Below are 23,440 nucleotides of genomic sequence, written 5' to 3' on the forward strand. Positions count from 1 at the left end.
TGTGCTGACTGTACTTCAGGGAGCTTGTTTGAAATCTGAAGAACTTAGTTGCTACAAGGAGTAGAGACAAAGTATTTCACATTTGAATAATTAAAGCAAGACGGAAGAGTTCTATTCAGAAATATTTTGTAGTCTGAGGCTAATTTGACTTTCTACAATATGTCATTGGCTTCAGAATCACAAAAGCTGTTATCTTATATAGTGACTGCATTTGTAAAATATTCCCACAGGCTGACAATGAAGAAAAGCAAGAGCTGCTGGCTTCTTTTCTTTTTATTATATATTTCATATTTTCAGCTTATTCTAAAGGGGAGAAGTTATTTTTATCTCTCTATCTGCCTACCTACCTATCTATCTATCTGTCTAAGATGCTATGACTTCTTGAGATACCTAGCACCTAGTTTAAATAATCATAAGTACTAATCAGTATTTTCCCCATCTCTTATTTAATATGAAAGAATAAAGCATAGGATACATTGAAAATTACTAGAACTTAGGTGTTTTGGATTTCTAGCTTTTTGGTATTAAACCTTATAATAGTTAAGCATATTAGAAATAGCTATTATATGTCTTGAGCAGTAGTCTTGGCTTTAAAAGTAGAATCAGAAGTATTAAAAGTATTAATTCTTTTTTACTTGCCAGGCAAATCTTTTTGAAATCGACAACCTCAATCAGTAATGTAAAATGAGTTGTCTGAGGTGTAAAGTAGTTTAAGTGTTCTGTAACTTTGTGTTAGGTACTGTAAATATCTTCTAGAACTCACAGAACTTTAAATGTTTGTAGAAAAGTTTCTATTCTCTATTTTCTATATTGAATAATATCATTCAGAAGTTAGCAAAGTACAGTAGGTCACTAGAATGTACAGTAACTTGCCAGAATGTGAATGGATTTTATTTCTTCATATATTGTGTAACTGCCCAGGATTCTTTCTGATTTCTCATAACAGATCATTGGGAATTGTGTGTCAATCTTGGTCTTGAGCTCCGCACTGCCTGTTATGTCAAGAACACTGGGTAAGTTTAAATGAGAACTTTTCATTTAAAGTCTGTACCTTTTTAAATGTCAGACTTCTTCCTAAACGCCTCGTTTTTAAACTTTTTTCAAAAAGATCACTTTTTGGAAATATATTATTTCCTCACACATTATTTTATGCCTTTACTTCTGTAATTCATTTATATACACGGCTGTACCAAATAAGCCCTTTTATCAAGTAAAGACCATTTAGTTTTTCAAACACTTAGAAATATTCCTTCTCCAAACAATAGACTTTATTTTTTTCATTGACTAGTTAAGCCTTTGAGTCCTCTAGTCAGGAAACTGATATTTTAAAAAAGAATGTTTAATGTCTAGAAAATATTAAACTAATTTTTTCCTATATGAACTGTTTTAAAAATGTATAATTTAGTATGTGGTTTAAAAAATTGAGAAAGTGTAAAACTTATTTTAAGCTGCTTTATGTCCAGGGAATAGACTTGAAAGCAGTGAGATCTAGGAGAGCACACGCTGATTTAAAGGACATCCTTTAGCTCTTTAGTATATAGTTTTCTTAATTTTTCAATTTACAGAGAATTTTGGTCATCTTTTAAAAGGAAAATATTTCCTCTTTGTCATTGAAATAGTTGAATAAATCTTCATTTGGTGTTCTTATCTTTTATAAAGCAATGTTACAGACTATATGCTCAGTTCTTGGCTAAATATTATTTCAGACAAAAATTTCCACTAGGCAGTTCTGTTCTTCTTTCTAGACTTAGATTTTGACTTGAGTGTTCACAAATGATGAGAAAAATTCCATTATTCAACCTTAGCAACTTGCTTATGACAAAAATTGCAAGTAACTTCGAATTGCTTTTGTTTTAGCTCTTATGTTGCCTCCATTATTTATTCAAGACTCACAGCTCTCAGGGATGCGGGCTGTGCCAAGAAAGCACAAGCTTTATAGTTATCTTCATAATTCTTACAAAGAATTTCATGTTTTAATGAAAAATGAAATCTAAGTATAAATGTAAAAGGGACTGCTGTCCCACAGGCAAATACAAAGCTCATTTATTTAGAGGTCCTGTTGCTTTTGTGTTCGTGTTACAGGACTTGTTATTGTTTTGACATCTGCTTATGGTGTGCTAATCTTGCAAATGCCATAAATATGCACTTTAGTAACTTGATTTGTAGCTAACTGTAATCGTTTGTATTATGGCAGTCCAACAAATAATTTCTGTGGTATTATAGCCAACCTACCATTTTATCACTTATGAAATTCACTGTGCTCTGTTATTTAAGATTAATTGTTAATAGTAATATATATACTGATTTTATGGAAGAAAATTACATGCTGAGTACAGTTTTAATACAAAGAAAACAAATTAATGGCAAAATGTGCTTTTTGAAGATCAACAAATTAAATTCCTGAGTAGTTTGCCATAGAGATAAATAAAAAGAAGAAAAAGAAAGATGGAACAATTAACATGCAGCTAACAAATGCCTGGACCCAGCTGTCCAAACAGGATTAATGGAGTGCATTAGGGTACAGTGAGTCATGTGGTGCTTTGCAAAATATCAACACGCACTGCATTACATGTTATGCCCAGTGGCACTGAATAGATGAAAAGAAATAAATACGTTAAACAGATTCATAGAGGCTTTTCACAGTATTAAAAAAGCAAATTTCTAGACTGAAAGAAAAAGCTTTATTTTAGTATTATGGGAAATGCAAACTAGAGAGTTACTTTGTAATTCCTCTATTAACCCTTTAGAATTGAGTCTTTGATTTTAAGAAGATAAAATATAGAGAATTGTCGTGAATATTATCCTAGTGTGTAACGGGATTTTGATTTACTAGCTGGAAAGCTTATACGGCTAGAATAGAGGATGTATTTAACAAGCAGATTCCAAGCTGTGAAATTTTCCACTCTTTCTCATTGCCCCGCGCAAGGAAGTCCTGACCCTCAGGCCGCTCTCATTTGCTCCTGTGAATGCAGCCAGCTCTCTCAGTTAAATGAGAAATGAGGGAGCAAGAAACATTATGATTTACCTGTAGAAGCACAGCTTTTTCTTATTTTAGTAATTTTTAGTGATGATTATAACTTTAATTGTAAATTGGAAATATATTGAATCCTGTGTAAAATAATTGGTGATAATTTTGCTTCAGAAATGAAAATGTTTTTTAAAAAATTTAATTTGCCAACTGCTATTGCTGCTTCATAGGTATAAACTGTAGCTTTAGACTTGAAAGCCTGGTGTGATATGACAAATTTATTACAGAATTCCTTTGAAATAGCTTCTTATATTTAAATATGGAGGATTTTGTACTAATTAAAAAATTACCACTAAGATTTTATAAGGATATCACTTGCCGCAAAGAATTAGGTTGTGAGGAGCATTTTGGCCGTGTATTTTTAGCCAAATATAATTGATATAGATGGTGGTTTTGTTGTCCACAGGAAACACAAAGAATCTGTGCTTAACATTTTTTATTCGAACTCTTTAAGACCTTTTAAAAGTAATGCCATGTCACTGGATATGATTTCCAAAACACTGTTTTGCTGCCTGTTAGGGTTCAGTTTTGAAGACTCCAGTGTTTTGGGGGGTATGATGTCCGTGTTTTTAGTAATCATTTTGCTCTTTGGTATGACAGACTTTCAAGGCGATTAGAGGAGATGGTTGACAAAGTGAAAATAGAACAGGATCCATCTAATAAATTATCTATAGATGCCCAGACTTCTCTATAATAAAATATTTTAAAGGCAGCAGTGAATTTTGTGAGAATAGATTTTGCCAGATTGCTGACATGTTCTTTGTTATGCTTAATCAAGAAACAACTGAGAGATTGACAGTTTTTACGTTATTCTTCTTTTGAAATCTCTTAACAGGACAAATTTTCTCAGATGCAACCAGTAGACTTTGCAGTACTTTTTACTAATTTCTATTTGAAATTATTTTTAAAGTTATATTTTCATCCTGAAATTCTTTATGTAAATTGTAAGTTATGCAAGTTCCAAACGCAGATTTTTCTTTCTTTTTTTTTTAATATACTTATGCTTTTAAAAACAAAAAAACACTTAACCTTTTCAAATCAGTTTGGACCTATTTTTAGTATTTCCATGTATTTCTCATCTGGGTCCCATATAGTCAATCATCTTGCAGGAGATAAAGTGGATTATTCTCTTTTGTTCCTTGATGAAGGGACCGTGTTTAAAAACTGGTCCTTTGCGGGAGAGGTCTTTATTTGGGTTTTGTAAATACACTACTCATCTTTACCCTGAGTTTTCCCTCTCCAGTGTAAATCAGAAATAAATGATGTTTAGACATGACAAATGTGAAATCGAAGTATAAATCATAATATATATTCCTATTTAGGACTTTGATATAAAAACAATTCTAAACCCTGTATAGAAAATTTCTCAGCAAAAAAAAATTGTATATGACTTAATTATATTCTGTTATATTGCAGAGAGTAACAAATGAGTGGTATGAGTAACTTCTGATTGATGACTAATGTTCGTATAACTGAACAATAAATTTGTATATCTAGTTAAGATTTTTAATTATAAAGAAAAAGTATCCTGTGTCAGATGTCTGAAAGAATTCAGAGAGTCACTAACGCTCACTCCCGCAGCACTCTCGTTCGCAGTGTCCACTCCTTGTGTCCTTCCTGCCTGAGGAAATGTTGTGTTGGCCACACATTCTGAATGACTTAGTCATCTGTTGACATACATTCAAATCTCTTAAGTTTTAATTTGTTATAAAATATTTTTCATATGAAAATAATTCCAGTTAGTATTATTTAGTTGGAAGGAACCTTAAGATGTAATTTTTTAAATGTTAAGAATTAAGGTGTTACCATTAAAACTAGGCCATAAACTACAGTCAGGGTCTAATTTGTACTAAGAAGCAGGACCCCAACCTGACTGAGAAGACCTAATAGTGCACCTACACGTGGCCAGCTCTGAGACTGATGAAGAGAGTATCTCCTTATTTATAAGAAATTTTACTTTTAAATTGTTTTAATTAAGTGTATACATGAACAGATTCTCCTTATAAGGAACATTAAAAATTAGAGATCAGGCTCAAGTTCCTTTTGACCACCACTTTTAATCCCAGTCCTCTCTTCAGAGTTTCCAGGAGCCAATTTGATGAGCAGTTTGTAAACTCTTTTTCTGTGTGTACACGCATGCCGGCGCCGCACACATGTGGTGCACTCTGTAGGAGATTTACACCTCTCACCTGGGTGTTACTTTGTTTCTGATGGGCGTTCTTGTTTCCTCTGTTGACTCCTAACTTCTGTGTGCCACCCAGTAGGAGTTAAAAGAGGAAAAAGTTTTGAACTCATTTCTTCTACCAGAATTCAGTCAGCTGAACGTGAATTTCAAACCAAAATGCTTGATCATCTTTTCCTGCTCGGGGCACCAGTGACCTCTTGCTTGCCCAGTCCTGTAAATTTTGCTTTGATCTTCATTGCTCCGTGGCACTTGGCACTTGCTGTTTGTAACCCCACTCCCCACACTCTACTCGCTTCATTCTCCTTCCCCTTCTCCGGCCATTCTTTAGCTGCTCAGCTGCTCCTGCCTCGTTTCCTGCCCCTCAGCTTCACCCACACACTCGTCCCCAGATCCACGCCTCTAACCCACCACCCAGCCCTGAGCTAGGAGCAGGTAACTCTCGCTCTGTACTCCACGTGGTGTCCCCTGGCCATCTCAGACTGGACATTTCCATAGCGTGACCAGTGTGTGTGTGTGTGTGTGTGTTTCCCTCCCTCTCTCCCTCCTTCTCTCCTTCCCTCCTCCTCTCTCCTCTTCCTCCCTTGTACTTCCCTTCGGTCCTAGGGGCACTTTCTATCCAGTATGCCAAACCAGAAGCTGGAGAGTTCCTTTAGATGCCTCCACTCTCTTGTACCAGTACGTAATGGCACTACTCATTTTCATCTTGTTAATATTTCTCATGTTCACCCCTGCCTTCCCATTTCCCTTATAAAAAAAAAGTGAAAAGAATCAGACTTGTTTAGCATTAAAGCAGAGAGCTAAGTATATGATTTTATTTTCATATTTCATTGTGAGGGAATGTTCATGAAGTGGATTCTAAGCAGATGTTCTTTTCTTTGAGGAGACTAGAGTAAGAAGTGAAACCAAAACAAAAGAACCAAGGAAGTATTCAGTTTTCCAAGTAAGAGAGCAGTATTGAGAGACAACTCTGGAGTCTCCATCTTGGAGATTTTCTCCAGGAAGAATGTAGATGGTTACTGTCCACTGGAGGTCTTGAACTTTCACTTGTTTTTCTGTTTGCTTGTTTGTTTTGTTTTTGATGTTTTGGCTGTGTTTCCTGACCAGAGATGGAACCCATGCCCCCTGCAGTGGAAGTGCGGAGTCTTAACCACTGGACTGCCAGGGAAGTCCCACTTTCACTTGTTTTAAAATTAGCCCTTTAGGTTTCTTCACCTGGACTGCTAGGTTAAATTGCTTCACATGAGGACAGAATGAATTTGTAGCATGTAGTCACGACTAAAGTTGGTTTGGTATTTGCAAGTGCACTTTTCCCTCCCCAGGCCCACAGTGGTTCGCCTTGTTCCACAGTCCTCTCGCAGCCTTTCTCCACCTGTGCAGGTCCTCCCATTCCCTCAGGCCAGGTCAGATCCTCCATCACATGTGAGGGTGGATCAGATTCTTGTTTCAGCCTTGTGCTGTGCTCACCCACGTGAACTGGCTTTCTCAAGGCACTTGACATTTCTTAAAAGACAAGGTCAAATTCTGTGCATCCTTTTATTTCTCACAGCCCCAAGTTAATAAATATTTCTGATGTCATTGGGTGTGGATTGTATTCTCAGAATAGGTGAACCAGGGTATTCCAAGTGTCCTGCTTCCATCATCGCTGTCTGTATTTCCATGTTCTAAGCTTTTTTGACCAAATATGCTAGTTTTATTATTTTAAAAGACCCTTACAGGGACTTCCCTGGTGATCTAGTGGTTAAGACTCCTTTCTCCCAATGCAGGGGGCCCAGGTTCAATCCCTGGTCAGGGAACTAGATCCCACATGCTACAACTAAAGAGCCTGTGTGCTGCAACTAAAAGATCTCTCATGCAGCAACAAAGATCCCGCATGCCACAACTAAGGCGCAGCACAGCCAAATAAATAAATAAATATTTTTTAAAAAATTAAAAAAATAAATAAAAGGCCCTTACAGTAATAAGCAAAATGTAGAAACAGCCCAAGCATCCGTTGATGGCTGACTGGATAAACAAATTGTGGTCCATGCGTACAGGGGACTGTCATTCAGCTGTAAATGGGGTGATGCCTAAGTGAAATCAGTCAGTCACTAAAAGATAAATACCGTGTGATTTCACTTATATGAGGTACCTAGAGTCATAGAAAAAGAAAGTGGAGTGGTGGGTGCCAGTGCCTGGGGGAGAGGAAAATGGAGAATTGTTCTTTAATGAGAATAGAGTTTCAGTTTTGCAAGATGAAAGAGTTCTGGAGGTTTGCTGTACAACAGTGTGAATGTACTTAACACTTCTGAACTGCATACTTAAAAATGATTAAGATGGTAAATTTTATGTTATGCTTGTTTTACCAAACTTAAACAAAAAAAATAAAGAAAGAAGAAAAAGGAATGAAGCACTGACACACGCCACTATGTGGATGAACCTAGAAGACATTGTGCTGAGTGAAATAAGCCAGACACAAAAGGTCACATAGTGTATGACTTGACTTATATGAAGTGTCCAGCAGAGGAAAAACCATAGAGATAGAGAGTAGATTCATAGTTGCCAGGGGCTGGGGGAGGGGTGGTGAGGAGACGCTGCGGATGGGGAGGGGCTTTCACTTGGGAGCGACAGAAATGTTTTGCAGTTAGATAGAGATGGTGGCTACACAACACTGTGAATGCAGTAAATGCGCTGTTATTTACTTTAAAATAGTTAATTTTATGCTGTGTGCATTTCATCTCAATAAATTTTTTTTTAAGAAAAGATCTTTACACAGTAGATACCGATAGTAAATATTGGGTTGGCCAAAAAGTGCGTTCGGGTTTTTCTGTAAAATGGTATAGAAAAACCTGAACCAACTCTTTGGCCAACCCAATATTTGTTCTCTTCCCTGTTTGCTTGACATGGTAATCTAACTGATCCCAAGGGCTAAATTTTTTCTTAAATTTTTATTTATTTATTGGTTTGCTATTTTAGTATACTTGACATGTTAGTTTCAGGTGTACAGCGTAGTGATGTGACATTTATATGCATTCCGAGTTGATCCGCGTGATAAGCCTAGTGGCCGTCTGTCATCTTGCACAGTCATTACAGCGGTGTTGGCCATGTTCCCTGTGCTGTATGTTATGTCCCTGTAGCTTGTTTTACAGCTGGAGGTTTGTACCTCTTAATCCCTTCTGTTTTACCCACCCCCCAACTCCCCTCCCCTTAGCAACCACCTGTTTGTTCTCTGTATCTGTGAGTCTGTTTTTTGTTTTTTGTTATTTAGATTCTACATGTAGGTGAGATCATATGGTATTTGTTTTTCTCTGACTTATTTCACTTACCATGATACATCCCTGTGTTGCAAATGGCAACATTTCAGGTTTGTTTTTATGGCTAATACTCCGTTGTGTGTGTGTGTGTGTGTACAGTATCTACATATATCTCTATATAGATAGATATCTATATATCTTACATGTTCTTTATCTACTCAGCCCTTGATGGACACTTAGATTTCTTCCATGTCCTGCCTATTGTAAACAGTGCTGCAGTGAACATTGGGGTGCGTGTATCTTTTCAAATTAGTGTTTTGCTACTCTAGCTTTCCTTTCACTTCTGTTTGCAGGGAATATCTTTTTCCATCTCTTTACTTTCAGTCCGTGTGCGCCTGTAGATCTGAAGTAAGTCTCTAGTAAGCAGCGTATATATGGGTCTTGTTTTTTTTCATTCAGCTACCATATGTCTTTTGATTAGAGCATTTAGTTCATTTACATTTAAAATAATTATTGATAGGTATGTATTACCATTTTGTTAATTGTTTTCTGGTTTTTTTAGGTAATTCTCCTTTGTTCTTTTCTTCTCTTGTTCTCTTCCTTTGTGATTTGATGACTTTATTTAGTGTTATGTGTGCATTCCCTTCTCTTTGGTTTCTGCGTGTCTTTTATGTAAAGGAGTTATGTTTGTGGGCACTGTGACATTTGTGCATTACAACCTGCTATGTATATAGCAGTCCATTTTAAGTTGAAGGTTGCAGAAGTTTGAGTGCATTATAAAAGCACTACCTCCCACCCTCCCTGCCATCACACTTTTGTGTTTTTGGCATCATATTTTACATCTTTTTATTTTGTGTATCACTTAACTTTTTATTTTAGATACAGATGATGTTTTAGTACTTTTATCTTTTAACCTTTGTACTAGCTTTATAAGTCATTGAGCCACTACCTTTACTGTATGTGTGCCTTTACCAGTGAGATTTTTTCTTTCATAATTTTCTTGTTTCTAATTATGGTCTTATCTTTTCCCTTTAATGAAATCCCTTGTTAAGCCAGTTTAATGGTGATGAACTAACTTTCTTAGCTTTTGCTTGTATGGGAAATTATTTCTCCTTCAGTGATATTTCTCCTGAATGATAATCTTGCTGGGTAGAGTATTCTTGGTTGTAAGTTTTTTCCTTTCAGTACTTTCAGTGTATCATGCGAGTCTCTTCTGGCCTGTAAAGTTCTTGCTGAAAAATCGCCTGAACAGTGGGGGTTCCCTTGTATGTAACTAGTTGCTTCTCTCTTGCTGCTTTTAAGATTCTCTCTTTAATTTTGACATTTTAATAATAATATGGCTTGGTGTGAAGCTCTTTGGGTTCATCTTGTTTGGGATCTCTGGACCTGGATGTCTGTTTCTTTTTCAGGTTGAGGAAGTTTTCAGGTTGGTTTCTTCAAATAGATTTCCTGTCCCTTTCTCTCTCTCTCCTTTTTCTGGGACTCCTATAATGCACATGTTAGCATGCTTGATGTTGTCTCAGAGGTCCCTTAAACTATCCTCATTTTTTTAAGTCCTTTTTTTCTTTTTGCTCTTCAGACTGATTTCTGGTACCTAGTCTGCAGCTTGCTGATCCGTCCTTCTGCACCCTCTCACCTGCTGTGGACCCTCTAGTGTGTTTTTCATTTCAGTTACTGTATTCTTCAATTCTGATTTTTATTATATATGTATATATTTTTTCTATTTCTTTTTTTAAATTCTCCCTGAGTTCATCCTTTCCAAGTTTGGTGAGCATCTTTGTGTCTATTTATTTGAACTCTTTATCCAGTGAATCGCTCATCTCCATTTCATTTAGTTCATTTTCTGGAGTTTTCTCTTGTTCTTTCATTTGGAAGGTATTCCTTTGTCTCCTCATTTTGCCTTTTATGTTTGTTTCTGTGTATTAGGTATATCAGCTACATCTCCTGGTCTTGAAAGAATGGCCATATGTAGAAGGTGTCTTTTGGGGCCAAATGGTGAATCCCATCCCCCCATGTCACCAGAGCCAGGTGCTCCAGTGTGGGACCCCGTGTGGGATGCAGGCACCTTCCTGCTGCGGTCGGGCCTTGATTGCTGAGGGTGCACTGGTGGGCAGGGTCAGCCCCCAGGCCAGCTGGCTGCAACTGCTGCGGGCACACTGGTGTCCCTTGAAGCAGGAGCTGCTTTGGAGGGGGTGGGTGGGTTGGGAGGACTGGTCCACAGGGGCATTCCAGGATGGAGCACATGGTATTAGCTGGGTTAATGGACAGTGATAGAAATGGTGCCCACCAGTACCAGGCCAGCCAGGGGGAAGGAGAGTAAAAGAAAGATGGTACCTAGCGGCACTTCTGGCCCTGGAGAAAGTTCCACCAGATCTCTGCTTCTCCACACGCACCGTAAAATTAGTCATGAGTCTCTGTCTTGTGTGACTCAGGTGCTTCTCAAGCTGCTGCCTCTGCGGGGACTCGGAGCACGTGTGCGTGCACTGCGCCCTTTGTGCGTGGAGTCTTGGTTGCAGCAGCCCTCTGGCTCTCCTGGATGTCAGCCTCTGCTGGTTCGCAAAGCCAGACGTTGTGGGGGTTCCTCTTCCTGGCGTAGGTGCCCTGGGCTGGGGCGCCTGGCATGGGGCCTGGACCCCTGGCTGCTCACGAGGCCCCTGTGCCGCTGTGATGTCCCTCCCTCCCGCTGGGGGGTGCCACGCTGGGAGGGGGAGGGCGGGGGTGGCGGGGTTCTGACTGGACTCAGTCTCTGCCCATCTGTCTTGTTGTGGCCTTTTCTTTACATCCTTAAGTTATGGAAAAGTCTGTTCTGCTGGTCTTCAGGTTGTTCTCAGAGATGGCTGTTCCTTATGTAGCTGTAGTTTGGGTTCTGAGACCTAAATATTGCTGTGACTGACTTATTTGTCTCCCTAGTGCTATGCACTTGGTAAAGGAGGAGCCATTAACTGCACAGATAAAGTTTTTCTTGAATCCCCCCCGCCCCAACCCAGTAAGCTCCCTCCTGTGTGCTCCCATAGTACTTTCCTCAGTCCTCTGTATATCTCCTGTGTCACTTATCACATTGGGTTCTAACTGCTCACTTTTCTCTTCGCTCCATGAAATTGTGAGCTCCTTAAGGAAAGTAATGGTCAAGTGTATCCAGTGTCTGCACACAGCATTTAGGACATGTGTGTGCAATGAGGGAATTCATGTTTTTTTCAATTTTCCGTTTTACTTAACCATACAAAGCCTTTTAGTTGTGCTGGAAGTATTTCATGTCATGAAAATCTTAGGAAGACAGTAAATTCCATCAAGGGAATAAATGTCATGCGTACTTACTTGTAACTCTTACAGTTCCTGTATAGGGTTAGACATATGATAGGAACTCAAAAATACTTAAAAATTTAACTCATACACAATAGCAAATACAGAAATACAGACTTTCTAGTTGAATCTAGTCGGCACAGCCATACGCTAATATATTCATGCATGATATGGGGTAAATAGTCTGAAGCCTGATGAATGCATTTGAACAGCTTTATTGAGGTATAATTAACATATCATAAACTGCACATATTTAAAGTGTATAATTTGATAAGTTTTGACTTCCTGTGTGTAACTGTGAACGTGTTACTGCAGTCAAGATAGTGAGCAAGCCTGTCGCCGTCAGATGTCTCCTTTCGGCCCTATACAGTTCCTCCCTCACACCTCTTCCCACCCCCACCCGGCATCCCCAGGCAACCCCTGGCCTTTTTATAACTGTAAATTAGTTCACATTTCCTAGAATTTTTATAAATGAAATCATATACTGTGTACTACTTTTTGGTTTCTTTCACTCAGTATATTTCAGATTCATTCATGTTGTTGTGTGTGTCAATAGTTCATTTTATGTTTATTGTTGAGTAGTATTCCAGTGTATGTACCACAGTTTGTTTTTCCATTCACCCATCGAAAGACATTTGAGACAGCTTTTGGCTGCTAGACATAAAGCTACCATGGACATTCACATGCAAGTCTCTGTGTGGACTCAGGCGTTCACTTCTCTTGGGTAGTAACTAGAAATGGAATGCCTGGGCGTACACTTCATTTTTAAAGGAATGGCCAAACTGTTCCAAAGTGCTTATACCATTTATAGCCCCATCACAAGTGTGTGAGGACTCTGGTTCCTCTACATCTGCACCAGTACTTGGTATAGTCAGTCCATTTAATGTTAGCCCTTCTAATAGGTGTGTAGTGGTATCTTTTTGTGGATTTAACTTGAATTTCCCAGGCGACTAATGTGCTCATTTGCCATCTGTATATTTTCTTGAGTGAAATAGTTATTCAGATCTTTGGCTCATTTTAAAAATTGGGATTGTTTTCTTATTCTTGAGTTTTGGGTGCTGTTTACATATTCTGGATGAAGGTTCCTTATCAAGATAGGTGATTTGCAGATATTTCCCCCATTTAGTGACTTTTTTTCTTTTTTAAGATTTCTTTTATTATTTATTTATTTATTTATTTTTGGCTGTGTTGGGTCTTTGTTGCTACGCACGGGCTTTCTCTAGTTGTGGAGAGCAGAGGCTGCTCTTCATTGCAGTGCATGGATTTCTCATTGCGGTGGCTTCACTTGTGCAGAGCATGGGCTCTAGGCACGCAGGCTTCAGTAGTTGTGGCACGCGGGCTCAGCAGCCGTGGCTCATGGGCTCTAGAGCGCAGGCTCAGTAGTTGTGGCTCACGGGCTTAGTTGCTCCACGGCATGTGGGATCTTCCCAGACCAGGGCTCGAACCCATGTCCCCTGCATTGGCAGGCGGATTCTTAACCACTGTGCCACCAGGGAAGCCCCAGTGACTTGTCTTCTTATTGTTTTACCAATATCTTTCAAAATACAGACATTCTTAATTTGATGAAATCAAACTTACCAAATTTTCTTTTATGGATTGTGCTTTTGATGTCATATCTACTAAATCTTTCTCTAACCCAAGATTGCAAAGATTATCTCCTATGTTTTCTTCTAGAAGTTTTATACTTAGATCTATGACCTGTTTTGAGTTAATTTCTATATACAGTATGAGGTATGAATTAAAGTTTATTTCTTGGCATTTGGCAACCAATTATTCCAGAACCACTGCTTGACAAGTCTATTTTTTTCCATTGAATTGCCTTTGAAACTTTGTTGGAAATCAGTTGTCCATATATGTGGTGAGGTCTATTTCTGAAATCTATTTTGTTCCGTCAATGTCTTTGTCTTTACATCATTACTACACCATCTGGATTACTATGGGTTGATCATGAGACTTGAAATCAGGTACTGTAAGTCCTTCAGCTTTGTTCTTTTTTTTTCAGAGTGGTTTTAGTTACTCTAAGGCCTTTGCATTCCTATATGACTTTTAAAAATAGCTTGTCATTTTTTACATAAATGTCTGTTAGGATTTTGATTTGGATTGTGTTTAATCTGTAGAGCAAATTGGAGAGGATTAACATCTTCACCATATTGAGTCTTTCAGTCCCTGAACACTCTGTACTTATTCAGTTCTTTAATTTGTCTCAGCAGTGTTTGTAGCTTTTTGTTCAGGTCTTACACATTTGATGCTTTTGTGAATGGTATTTTTTTAAAAATTCAGTTTCCAATAGTTCTGTTATATAGAGATACAGTTGATTTTTGTATATTGATCTTTTATTTTGCAACTTTGCTAAATTCATTTATTAGTTCTAGTAATTCTATTAAATCTATTTTATAGATTTCATTGAATTTTCTACTTTGATGTTTATGATGTCTTGAACAAAGACAGTTTTACTTCTTCCTTTCCAATATGGATGCTTTTATTTATTTTTCTTGTCTATTGCATTACCTAGAGCCTCGAGTACACTGTTGAAGAGAAGTGGGGAGGGCAGGTGTTCTTGACTTGTTCCTTGTCATAGTGTGAAAGCATTCTGGTTTTTACCCTTAACTGTTATTAGCTGTAGTTTTTGTTTGTTTCTTTGTTTTGGTAGATGCCGTTTACCAGGCTGAAGAAGTTCCCTTCTTTTCCTGCTTAGCTCGAGTTTTTATTAGGAATGGATGTTGGATTTCGTTAAATGCTTTTGCTGCATCTATTGACATAATCATTTTCTTTTTTAGTCACTGATGCTTGTTCATTTTTTTTTTTTGTTTTATTTTGTTTTCCTTTCTGTGTGTCATTTTGAATAGTTTTTGTTGATAATGTCTTCAAGTCTATTAATCTTTCCTTTTGCAGTGTCTAATCTGTCATTAATCGCATCTAGTGTATTTTCCATACCTTACATTGTAATTTTTCTCTGTAGAAGGTCAATTTGGGTGTGTTTTATATCTTTTATGTCTCTACTTAACAAGTTCAATCTTTTCTCTAGCTTCTGAAGTATAAGGAATATAGCTATAATTGTTCTAATGTTCCTGCTAGTCATTCTATCAGCTGTGTCATTTCTGGGGGGGTTCTCCCACAAGCAGTGTATTGGTCAGTTCCCAGCTGAATACCTAAGAGGTCCTGCGCACACCTCCCAGGTTCCCACCCTTTGCAGCTCTCTAGCCACCATGCTGTCCCAAGCTCCACTGCACCTCTTTAACTTGATGAGATGGCTGGACTCTGTCCCTGTTCCTTTCCACTCTGCAGTTAGGAAGCCCTCTTTAGGCAGGAGCTATGGCAGATATACTTGTTTCTCATCTCTTAGCATCATTGACCTTCATTGCTAGATGTCCAGGGTCTTGAATACCATGGTTTTGTATATTTTGTCCAGTTTTTTGATTGATTCAGGTGTGAGGGAAAAATCTGGTCTCCTTTACTTAGTCTTAGCTGGACTCTGAAGTCAACAAACATATTTCTAATTGATGTAATATAATGAAAGTCTCTTTGGAGAGTAAAGCTGGTCAGATTTAAAGTCTTTCCCTTAACAACATCAACTTCCATTACCCACCAAAAGTGGAACCTCTCATTAGTTTTAGAATTACTTCTTTTAAAATAAATAAAACAATTGACAGTGTGCTTATTTACATTAGTCCTGAAATTAATGGTGTTCAGAATTGATTGTAGATTTTATTATTTCATACTCTTTGAGTCACATTTATTTATTGACACTGTGTAGGTAAATTTATTTCAAAAGCCTGGTTTAGAGAAGGGAATTTAAACCTAGTCAAGATAATAATTTTTTTTAAATAAATTTATTTATTTTATTGGCTGCGTTGGGTCTTTTTGCTATGCGTGGGCTTTCTTTTTAGTTGTGGTGAGTGGGGGCTACTCTTCGTTGTGGTGCATGGGCTCCTCATTGCCGTGGCTTCTCTTGTTTCGGAGCACGGGCTCTAGGCACATGGGCTTCAGTAGTTGCAGCACATGTGCTCAATAGTTGTGGCTCATGGGCTCTAAAGCACAAGCTCAGTAGTTGTGGTGCATGGGCTTAGTTGCTCTGCAGCATGTGGGATCTTCCTGGAGCAGGGATTGAACCCATGTCCCCTGCATTGGCAGGTGGATTCTCAACCACTGCGCCACCTAGGAAGCCCAAGTTAATAATTTGTACTAACTATTTTGGGAGTCTGGAGGGGGGGAAAATGTGTTAATCCCAATGTTTTGTCAAAGAACATTTAATTTATAAATTTGTTTTCTGTAACAAAATGTATGTGCTCTTTTTGGCAGTCTTTCATTAAAGCTGTGGATATTCATGTCAGCCATTTGTGTGATGTGCCAGCACACATGATTTATTGAGAAAGTTACTTTAATGATCCTTTTAGTGTGTCAAGCTTTATAAATTCTCTCTCAACAACTTCTTGCTAGTTAAGGAACATGAATATGCTTGCTAAAAGTAAAAGTTGACTCAGGTGGGCTAACAAATGTACATTCTCTTGACTCATATTGCAGATGGAGTAACCAGCTCCTTCTTGAGGTTTTATTTTATACCTTGGTTCTTTTATAGGTATGGATAACGATCTTTATTCAAGGAATTATGCATAAAACATTTTCCGTTGAATCCTAGTGCAGGGAGCTGATAATACGTGGTTTTCTATGAAGAGTATTTTATTGACAGATAATTCAGATAATGTGGCCTTATGTTTAGCTGATGCTTAACTACGTGAGCTTCTTATCTGGCATATATTTTACTTATTTTTTAAAGAAATGAACTTCTGAATGGGAATAAGCATTTCAGTATTTGACTAGGAGAGTTAAATAACATTTGCTAATTGAAATTTTCTTATAGTCAGTAGTATTTTAAAATTTGCTACCTTAATACCCTTTTATATCTTTCCTCAGAAATAGAGATTTTGAAGTATTTTAGCATAAGTCTTATTAAGTTAAAACTTTAAGTATTTTTATGTTTTCTTAAGTGTTGGTATTTTAAATAAAAAAGTACATTAGTCCAAATGGACTTAATAGATATATAGAGACTATTCCATCCAAAAGCAGCAGAATACACATTCTTTTCAAGTGCCCAAGGAACATTCTCCAGAATAGATCACATGCTAGATCTCAAAACAAGTCCTGGTAAATTTATGAAAATTGAAATCATATCAAGCATCTTTTCCAATAGCAATGCTATAAGACTAGAAATCAGCTACAAACCCCCCCCCCCCCCAAACAAAAAAACCTTCCTGGGACTTCCCTGGCAGTCCAGTGGTTAAGAATCTGCACTACCACTGCAGGGGGCACTGGTTCGATAAGATCCTGCATGCCATGCAGTGTGGCCAAAAAATAAAAAAATTCTCTGAATCTCCTTTGCAAAGAAAATAAAAGCTTATAAAAACCCCAAAACTTCCAAAACACAAACATGGGGGGGCCAAGCAATATGTTACTAAACAACCTATAGATCACTGAAGAAATCAAAGAAGAAATTTAAAAATACCTATAGAGAATGAAAATGAAAACACACAACAATCCAAAATTTATGGGATTCAGCAAAAGCAATTCTAAGAGGGATATTTATAGTGATACAAGCCTACCTCAGGAAACAAGAAGAATTTCAAATAAAGAATTTTACTGTACACCTAAAGGAATTAGAAAAAAAACAAACAAAACCCAAAGTTAGCAGAAGAAAAGAATCATAAAAGATCACAGCAGAAATAAAGGAAATAGAAACTAAAAATAACAATAGAAAAGATCAATGAAATTAAGAGCTGCTTCTTTGAAAAGATAAATAAAATTGATAGACCTTTATCCAGACTGATTAAGAAAAAAAGGGCCCAAATCAATATCAAAAATTAACAGAACATTATAACCTATACCACAGAAATACAAAGGACCCTAAGAGATTACTAAGGACAACTATATGCCAATAAAATGGACAGCCTAGAAGAAGTGGACAAATTCCTAGAAATGAACAAGAATGAACCAGGAAGAACTAAAAAATATGAACAGACCAGTTACCTGTTGAAATAGAATCAGTAATAAAAACTCCCAACAAAGAAAAGCTCAGGACCCGGTGGCTGCACAAGTGAATTCTACCAAGCTTTTAGAGAAGAGTTAACACATATCCTTTTCAAACTAGTCCAAACAATTGCAAAGGAAGGCATGCTACCACCCTGATATCAAAACCAGACAAAGATATCATACACAAAAAAATTACAGCCCAGTATCACTGAAGCACCTGTGCAAAAATCCTCAACAAAATCTTAGCAAACTGAATTCAACAGCACATTAAAAGGAACATGCACCATGATCAAGCGGGATTTATTCCAGGGACGCAGGGATGATTCATTATCTGCAAATCAGTGTGATACATCACCTTAAGAAACTTGAAGTATAAGAATCATACGATCATCTCAGTAGATGCAGTAAAAGCTTTTGAGAAATTCGACATCCATTTACGATAAAAACTCTGTACAAACTGGGTAGCCCTCTACCTCAGCATAATAAAGGCCATATATGATAAGCCCACAACTAACATCATACTTAGTGGTAAAAAGCTGAAAGCATTACCTTTAAGATCAGGAACAAGACAAGGATGTCCACTCCTGCCCCTTTCATTCAACATAGTACTTGCAGTCCTAGCCACAGTAATGAGACAAGAAAAAGAAATAAAAGGAATCCAAATTTTGTGTGGGTGTGGGGTGCCCCCACATATGTATGTGTTTTTCTAGTGAAAAATTCCAAGGCCCTTGCCAGATTCTTAGGAGTCCTTGGCCTTAAAGATCAAATATGCTTATCTGGCATCCCTGGGCCTTGAGAAGTTTGTTTTGGGGGGACTGTATCTTGGTTACAGATAACTTCCTAGGTTAAATTAAGTGGCACTTCATTTGAAAAATAATATATATAATTAGATGTATTCTTTTTAACAGATTAAAGTCTTATTAAATCTTCAGTCTGAGAAACTACTGCCAGGATGGATGCCATGATCTCATGGTGTACTCTAGTAGGGTCCAGGTCCCTTTTACCTTCTTTTAAAAGATATTTCATTGTATGTTTTCATTAACCTTATATTTCTTTAAAATACTGTGGTAGATTATTGTCTCTCAAATTCAAATACATTGGCCCTGAATAGATGTGGTTACAAAAGAACTGCTTTTTGAAACCTGCTGTTTTTCTGTTGTGTCCATAAGCTGCTTTTGTGGAGTCTGTCTGTATAGCAGGTAGATGGGGCTGCATTGCGTGGGGATGAGAGTTACGTTCAGACGTCAGCAGTTAAGGTGAAATTGAGTTTTGTCAGAATTGCTCCTGAAATCCTTAGACCACTCATAAAATTAAAGGTGTGTGGTTTTGTTTATACGGTCCTTTGTGGTTCAAATTTTACATGGCCCTGAGTAGCTTTTCAGTTTCTTCCTTAAGGAATGTCAACTGTCATCTCTCACTTGACTGACCACTTGAATGCTGTTTTACTTTATTTACCTACCAATAGTTGGAAAAACCCTACCACTCGCATATTCTTTCCAGTAAGTATTGGGCCTATGGCACATGTTCATTGAATAGAATGACTGTTCAGATTTTTTAAAAATAAAAACACTTGGTTTTTAAATCTGTATGGGTGAACTTAAGAAACTTCAATGTATATATGATACAACTGCACTGCATTTCCAACATACACAACACACTTACACTGCATGTCCAGCTCTGGCCATTTTATTCCAAAAGCCTGTAGCATCCAATTCAGAGTGACTATCATGTGTGTTTTCTCCTTGGAAAGGAGTCACCCTATTTGTTTATTCGTTATGTAATAACTTGTTAAGTATGTGCAAGAAGGCCTTGCTCTGGGCATTGGGATTACAGGAATGAAAATGACACAGTCCTTGTTCTTATAGAACTTACATCCTAATGAGGAAAGTAGGCAGTAAATAAACCACAAAGGAAAAGAAACGTTTCAGGTAGTGTGTGCTGTGCAGGAACATAATCAGGGTGGAGGGCCTTGGCGGGTCAGCACTTTGGGGTAGGGGAACCAGGTGGCCTCTCAGAGGAGGGGACATGTGGACAGGGGTCTGCATGAAGAGGGGACAAGCGTGGGGGAGGTGAGCGGCTTCGTCAGGTGTCTCTTCCGTCGACCCTGGTTTCCTAGCTCAGGTTAGCAGGCTGCACCCACCCTCCGTACGTGAGCAGCATGGTGGGTTTCTTGTGGATGTAGCTGAAATCTGCGCAAGTGACTCCTCTCAGCTTCATCGCTCATCACGTGCGAGACTGCGGCACGTGGACAGTCACTTCGGGCTGACTGGGGTTTCCCACCAGATAACAGCCATGCATTTTAACGAGGATTCCCACTAACAGAAATGAGAAAGTCCATGGAATTTGATCTGATATGTACTTTATTTTGTTTTTTATATGTGTGTATGTATATATAAATTTATTGTACCTGATTTTATTAAGGACTATTTTATTTATTTTTAACAGGAATCACTAGATTTGATCTACTTGGAGACTTTGGAAGGTTTAATTGGCTGGGAAATTTCTATATTGTGTTATCCTACAATTTGCTTTTTGCTATCGTGACAACATTGTGTCTGGTCAGAAAATTCACCTCTGCTGTACGAGAAGAACTTTTCAAGGCCCTAGGTAATCCTGAGGTTTATGGGTATTTTTCTCTCTTTCTGCTTATTAATAATTTGACATTTCACCTATTCATTTTTCCAAATGCATAAATCCTTAGAGGTCACATTCCTGACCCACTGCTTGTTGGTTATGCTCTTGTGTAAAATGACTTCATTAAGCCTTATTTTCCTCACCTGTGAGGTGGTGACGATACTGTCGTCTTTTAGGACTGTTGTGAATGTGAACTGAAACAGTCTTGGAAGGGCCTGAGCGCAGTCCTGGCACATGGGAGCAGCTCAGTGCACATAAGCTCTTCCATGGTGATGAGGAGGGGAGGTGATGAACAGAGGCTGATGATGTGCTAAAGGCTTAGGTTTTGGTAATGGTACCTCTTACTGTTTTTTTAGTTAAATATTTTTTTGAGGATTGGGTTTTATAAGTATCAGGCTGACCCACAATTATAATTCTCTTCAGTAAGTCAGAATAAAATAATAATTCAGAATAAAAGTATTAGTGTTCTTGGCAATAGTAAGAGCGAAGGCATTCATTGTGTATTCCGTGAGTCGTGTGCATTGTGACAGTGGGAAGAGCTCACAGGTTTAGCTGAGCTGTAAAGGGCACAGATGTAACCTGTGAAGCTATTTTTCATGCTTGCTTCAACATTAGTACAAAACATATTTCAGACTTTGTATTTTAGGAATACCAAGACAATATAAACTGTCTTGCTTTATAAAACCCTCTTGGGTTTAGGGTGTGTAATTTTATAAAAGAAGGGAAAGGTAGTGATTTATTGTAGAAATTCCTGCCTTGAGCTCATTTACCTGAATTGACATCATTTGAATGCTTATACTCTGTATCCCTTGTGGCTTTTAGCTCTTGCAGAAGGCAACGTCGTGATTGATGCATTAAGATCCTGCTTTCAGATACCTTAAACCTTATGAACAACAATAAGGCTTTTCACACCACCAAGCCTTTCCAGCCCCGATGCTTGGAAGGATGACCTTTGGGAAGGCAAAAGGACTTCAGATTATCTATTCATGTCTGTTTTACTGTAAATGTACCCTGAGAGGGAGTGGCTGATGGAATACTGGCCCGAAAGGGAAAAGTTACATCTCATTTCAGCTGAAGCACCAGATAATTTGTGAATTTTAATGCCTAGGTTCCTTAATGCTGGTCAGATTAAAACCTGAAGATGAAGTGGAAATCAAACAGTCCTCTCAGCCAAATGTTCAGAGTTAAAATTTCATTTTTAAGCCTGTTGTAGCATCAGCAGTGTCAGTTACCCATAATCTCAGATAAATTGCTACTTACCATTCACGAAAGTGAGTGGTTGTGAATAAACAGCGGTAAATATAGAGTTTGAGTTGGGTATTCTGGATATCCTCTTGCTAAGGAAGTCTTTGTTAAAATAATAAAGTATAGTTTAACCGAAGGTGAGACACTTGTATGTGTGGTGTTGACTCTTCGACCACGAGGGGCAATGGAATTATCAAGAGTCGTGTGAAACATCTCTTAGATGCGGGTTTCCCCATGTTTTCCCCTACTCTCTGAAAGGTTCTGAGGTGGCAGTGCCTTATACCTAGAAAAAGGGGCCTCATTAAATATATGTAGTGTGTGAACGATCTGAGATCTTAAATGTGATTGCGGTAGGAATCATAATTTGATTATAAAATATAAAATTTAACTATCTCCTTTCTTCTTCTTCTTCTTGTTTCTTGTGTGTGGGGCAGTGGGGTGGAGTTTCCCCTCTGCCGCCATGCGTTGAGAATCATAGCATCTATCTCAGAGAGCATCCACAGAGTTTAGCTACTGTGCTGGTGGTGGAGGTGACTGTCTCTGCAGAAGAGAGACACTGGTTTTTCCGAGTATGTAACCTATGCTACACTCCGGTTTGAGAAGTAGGTCAGTGAAGGAGTGGATCCTATAGGGGTCCTGGTTCAGTGCGGGCGTTGATCGCCTGCTTGCTGCTCTCTTTGTCCACTTCCTTCTGCAGCCGGCCTGTGTTAACACGCTTCCTCATGTCCAGCAGCTGCAGGAGGCTTTTGTCACTCAGTGGCTTGGCCATTCCTGAAACCAGAACTGTTTGTCTGTGTGTGTGTCGGATGGATTTATTTTTCCCTTCCCAGTCATCCGCCGTAGACAGGCTCAGTTTTACCTTCTGTTTCATTAAGATATGCAGGTGATAGAAATTTTTAAAATTTGGAGTGTTGTGTTGGCTTATGAGGGATATAAAATTGCATACCAGTCGGGTAGACAACCATCTGAAATCTAGGGGAAAAATATTCTTATCCAAGTATATTTTTACAAATATCTGAGCCTCATAAAAATTGTTCCCTCAGAATCTGCTCCACGGATGTGCTGCTTGTGTGCTCTTGCATGTCTTTATGCTTCGTTTTGTTAAAGTGCCACTTAAACTCTTAAAATTTCTTCTCACTTTTCTGCCTGTGAGGGCACATATTGTTCCATGTGGCAGGTACACTGTGTAAACAATTGCTGTATGAGGTAGAAGGAAAGTAATGTAACTTGAAAGGTAGTAATAATCTTCTACTCTGTGAAACCTCTCTGAGTAGTGAAATCTTATGTTCAGTTTGTTCTTTTGCTCTTTCTTTTTTCTTGGTCATGTTTTCTGTTACTTTTCTTTTTACTTGCACGCTTAATGTTTTGGTGTGTCTTTCCCTGTATTTTCCTGTGAGTGTATATGTATGGGTGTATTTTAAAACAAAAATGGGATCATCCTTGTTTCAGGTTGTTCCCCGGGCAGGGCACTCAGGTATTGGGATGAGCTTGTGGGAGGAGGTTTGTCAGAAGTTGCTCTTGGGGGCCGAGCTGGAGGGCGGGGCGGGGCGGGGGCAGGAGCTGTGCAGGGGAAGCGCCTGCTGCATCTCACCGGAAGCCCGAGCTGGGCCTGTGGGATGTGGGGTGAGGGAATGGCTCCCAGGCTGCCCTGAACTGTGTTGGGGGGTGCTGACGTCTTGCTGGGCCGCTGTCTTCAGTTGAGGCCCGGGTGCTGCCCATGGGAAGAAGGGCTCTTTCATCCTGCAAGGAGTGTGGCCAGTGCGGCACAGTGTCCTCAGGAGCACGTCACATTCT

At 38.5% G+C, this 23,440-nt stretch overlaps 1 protein-coding gene across 9 annotated transcripts in view; it reads left to right on the plus strand.

The window, feature by feature from the left end:
• The window catches only part of LMBR1 (limb development membrane protein 1), a 136,447-nt gene that overhangs the window by 111,070 nt on the left and 1,937 nt on the right, over window positions 1-23,440 (plus strand). For 8 of the 9 annotated variants that reach the window (XM_057730818.1, XM_057730819.1, XM_057730817.1 and 5 more), the window contains 2 exons: window positions 947-1,013; window positions 20,213-20,374. In XM_057730818.1, coding sequence (XP_057586801.1) covers window positions 947-1,013; window positions 20,213-20,374 — 229 coding nt within the window. Of the gene's footprint in view, window positions 1-946; window positions 1,014-20,212; window positions 20,375-21,223; window positions 23,196-23,440 lie in introns of those variants that run through there. The other variant, XM_057730816.1, reaches the window with a different exon arrangement.

The sequence above is a fragment of the Hippopotamus amphibius genome, chromosome 4 (assembly GCF_030028045.1).
Source record: "Hippopotamus amphibius kiboko isolate mHipAmp2 chromosome 4, mHipAmp2.hap2, whole genome shotgun sequence".
In the NCBI taxonomy this organism is placed as follows: domain Eukaryota; kingdom Metazoa; phylum Chordata; class Mammalia; order Artiodactyla; family Hippopotamidae; genus Hippopotamus; species Hippopotamus amphibius.